The following is a 3,132-nucleotide window of genomic DNA, read 5'->3' on the forward strand; positions in this document are numbered from 1 at the left end:
GGAAAAAAACTCAACCCAGACGTTAAGTAAGTTTAGGGTCTGGTTCGCAGAATATAGATGTATGCTCTATCAGTGCTTCTGAATTCCAGTCCTCAGGCCCCCCTGCTCTGCATATTTTAGATGTGCCTCTATTCCAGAACAGCTGATTCAAATGATTGCACAACCATCAGGTACTGCAGAAGGCTGTTAATCACCCACAGATACAATCCAGGTGTGTAGCAGAAGGTAAACACCTAAAACATGCAGGGCAGGGGGGCTGTGAGGACCGGAATTGAGAAACACTGCTCTATATAGAGATTTTCCTTGGCTTTGATTGTACATCTCACAATTTTGTAATTTATCATTGTTTATTAAACTCTGAAAGCTGTGTGGCTTTGTTAATATTCTGTCTAGAATGCGGTAAGATGTGCCTTTGTTTTTTGAGTGGTCTCTGCACGGCCCCGAATTATTGTGTTTTGGTACTTGAGGGTCAGATTATGCCGTTCATCCTGTATGAGTCTTCATGTGTTTAGTTAAACTGCTCTGTTGACTGAAGCCTTTTCCACAGGTCCCACATAAGAAAGGTTTTACATTTGAATGTGTATGTATGTGGCCAAATAAACTGCTTTTGTGTTTGTAACTTTTTCCACAGGTCCCACATGAGAAAGGCCTCTCATCTGTATGAATCCTCATGTGACGAGTTAAATGACTTTTTTGACAGAACCTTTTCCCACAGGTCCCACAAGAGTAAGGCTTCTCATCTGTATGGATCCTCATGTGACTGTATAAACAATTTCTGTATCTGAAACTTTTCCCACATCTTGAACATTTGAAAGGCATCTCACCTGTGTGAATTCTCATGTGACCAGTTAGAATGTATTTTTGACAGAAACCTTTTCCACAAGTCCCACAAAAGAAAGTCTTCTGAACTCTGTGAATTGCCATGTGTCTATTTAAATTTGATTTCCTGATAAACCTTTTTTCACAGCGCATACATGAGAAAAGCCTCTCACCTGTGTGAATCCTCATGTGAACAACTAACTGAGACTTCCATGGGAAACTTTTTCCACAAGTCACACATGAAAAAGGTTTCTCTCCTGTGTGACGTCTTATGTGAGAAAGTAACTCAGCTTTCGTTATGAAACTTTTTCCACAAGTCACACATGAAAAAGGTTTCTCTCCTGTGTGAATCATTATGTGACGAAGTAAATAAGCTTTGACTCTGAAACTTTTTCCACAAGTCCCACATGAGAAAGGCTTCTCTCCTGTGTGACGTCTAATGTGATGAAGTAACTCAGCTTTGGTTAAGAAATGTTTTCCACAAGTCACACATGAAAAAGGTTTCTCTCCTGTGTGATGTCTCATGTGCTGAAGTAACTCAGCTTTGGTTATGAAACCTTTTCCACAAGTTTCACATGAAAAAGGCTTCTCTCCTGTGTGAATCATTATGTGACGAAGTAAATGATATTTGTCTCTGAAACTTTTTCCACAAGTCCCACATGAAAATGGCTTCTCTCCTGTGTGAATCATTATGTGACGAAGTAAATGATATTTGACTCTGAAACTTTTTCCACAAGTCTCACATGAAAAAGGCTTCTCTCCTGTGTGAACCATCATGTGACAAAATAAGTTTGATTTGCTTGTGAAACTTTTTCCACAAGATGAACATGTCAAAGGTTTCTTGTCTGAATGAGTTCTCATGTGTGTTGTCAAGGAACTGCTTTGAGAAAAGGCTTCACCACAGATTTTACAAGAATATTGTTTTTGGTCTGGATGAGCTGTCTTGTATGTTTTCTGTTTTGAACTCTCAGTTTTACCTTTCTGCTGTTTGGTTCTCTGATATCTCTGACGTTTCTGTTTTACATCTCTCTTTTTTCCTGAGTCCTCAGATTTGCTTCCTTCCTGATCCTGATTCTCATGGTTTTTCTCATGGTTTTCAGAAAAACCATGAGAGATGAGTTGGTTTCTCTGTGGTTCTGTTTCTTTGTGAATTCTGTGCCTAGTAGAAAGATTCACCAAAATGTCATCAGTTTCCAGTTTCAGCACAAGCTGCTCTTCATCCTGCCTGTTGCAGAGTGGCTTCTCTTTGAGCTGTTGATGTTCTGGTTCCTCTTGTTCTAAAGTGGAGCTCCCTTCCTGGTTGCTGAGCTCATTGAGAACTCCGTCCTCTTTACACACGCAGCATTGACGGAGATCTGGACAAAAACACAAAACAAAAACTTTTCATTTTGAGTCAAATAATTAACTTTTAACTTTAAACCCTTTATTCATCTATGCAGCTTTTTCTTGGATTATTCTAAAATTAGAAATTTTTATGTATGAAAATCAGTCAAAACATTATTGACATTCTCTCCCTGTTTTCTGGCATAAAGCAAATAAAAGATTTTGGTAATTCTAAGTTCAGGTCCAATTTATCTTCTGACCATAAGGAAAAATGTGCTTGTATTTTTTTAACCACTTTAACTCAACTCAAACTTAACACTCTAAGACTGAGAAAATAACAAAACTGTTTATTCTGACCAGAATGAACATACGGTACTTTGAGATCGCTGTGCACTGCAACCTCAACTCCACCTCCAAACCGGTCGATCAGTTCTGCATGTGACCACCAGGCATATTATGTTCAATCAGGCTCAGCTTATCTCCACTGAGAAGCAGGATTTCCCCCAGAGTATCACCTTTACCTGCCCGGCTAAGCATTGCTTGTTTACGTTTTTTAGGGGGAAAAGAGAAAAAGAAAAATTGCTTTTTGTTTTTCCATTGTTAATAAACCTCACTGCAAGCGTCTCTGTTATGTTTTATGGAGGTTTCAATTCCAGATATCTACAGTTAATATCTACAGGAACATTTGTTGATCCTCAAGGATATCGAACAAAATAAATTAAAAGATAAGTTAGAAACACTCGTCATAAAGAATCACCACAACAAACATCCCAATAATTTGTCTCTTTACATGTTTTACTTGCTCACCAGCCAGCAGTGAATGCAGTGAGTTACAGTCTACAGCTCAAAACTCTGACCAAGACAAGAACTCGTCTCATTTACTTGTAACATGTTTATATGCTGGTTTCCCAGCTCTTCAAACCCCATAGACAGAACAATGGTGTCATGTTCCAAACAAAGTGAAAGTCATGTTGGGTGTGATTGTGCTGT

General features: G+C 38.7%; 1 protein-coding gene across 2 annotated transcripts; it reads right to left on the minus strand.

Annotated features, from left to right (window-relative positions):
* Nucleotides 1–458: 458 nt before the first annotated feature.
* On the minus strand, nt 459–1,778 carry LOC103132270 (gastrula zinc finger protein XlCGF8.2DB-like). 2 transcript variants are annotated; one of them, XM_016667272.1, is made up of 2 exons: nt 993–1,778; nt 459–740 (listed from the first exon to the last, which is right to left on the minus strand). In XM_016667272.1, the coding sequence occupies exons 1-2, from the start codon at nt 1,678–1,680 to the stop codon at nt 484–486; spliced, it is 945 nt and encodes a 314-aa protein (XP_016522758.1). In that variant the 5' UTR covers nt 1,681–1,778; the 3' UTR covers nt 459–483. The 2 variants fall into 2 exon arrangements, with proteins under 2 accessions (XP_016522758.1, XP_016522757.1); XM_016667271.1 differs by having other exon boundaries at nt 825–1,778.
* Between the last annotated feature and the right edge of the window lie 1,354 nt (nt 1,779–3,132).

The sequence above is a fragment of the Poecilia formosa genome, unplaced genomic scaffold, assembly GCF_000485575.1.
Source record: "Poecilia formosa unplaced genomic scaffold, Poecilia_formosa-5.1.2 Scaffold981, whole genome shotgun sequence".
NCBI lineage: Eukaryota > Metazoa > Chordata > Actinopteri > Cyprinodontiformes > Poeciliidae > Poecilia > Poecilia formosa.

Bases quoted from the DNA above. Each gene is read 5' to 3' on its own strand.
- LOC103132270 (XM_016667271.1), bottom strand. From the start codon at position 1,680: ATGAGAACTCATTCAGACAAGAAACCTTTGACATGTTCATCTTGTGGA. The intron at 741-824 runs GTGAGATGCCTT...GGATCCATACAG, and splicing joins TCACATGAGAATTCACACAG to ATGAGAAGCCTTACTCTTGT.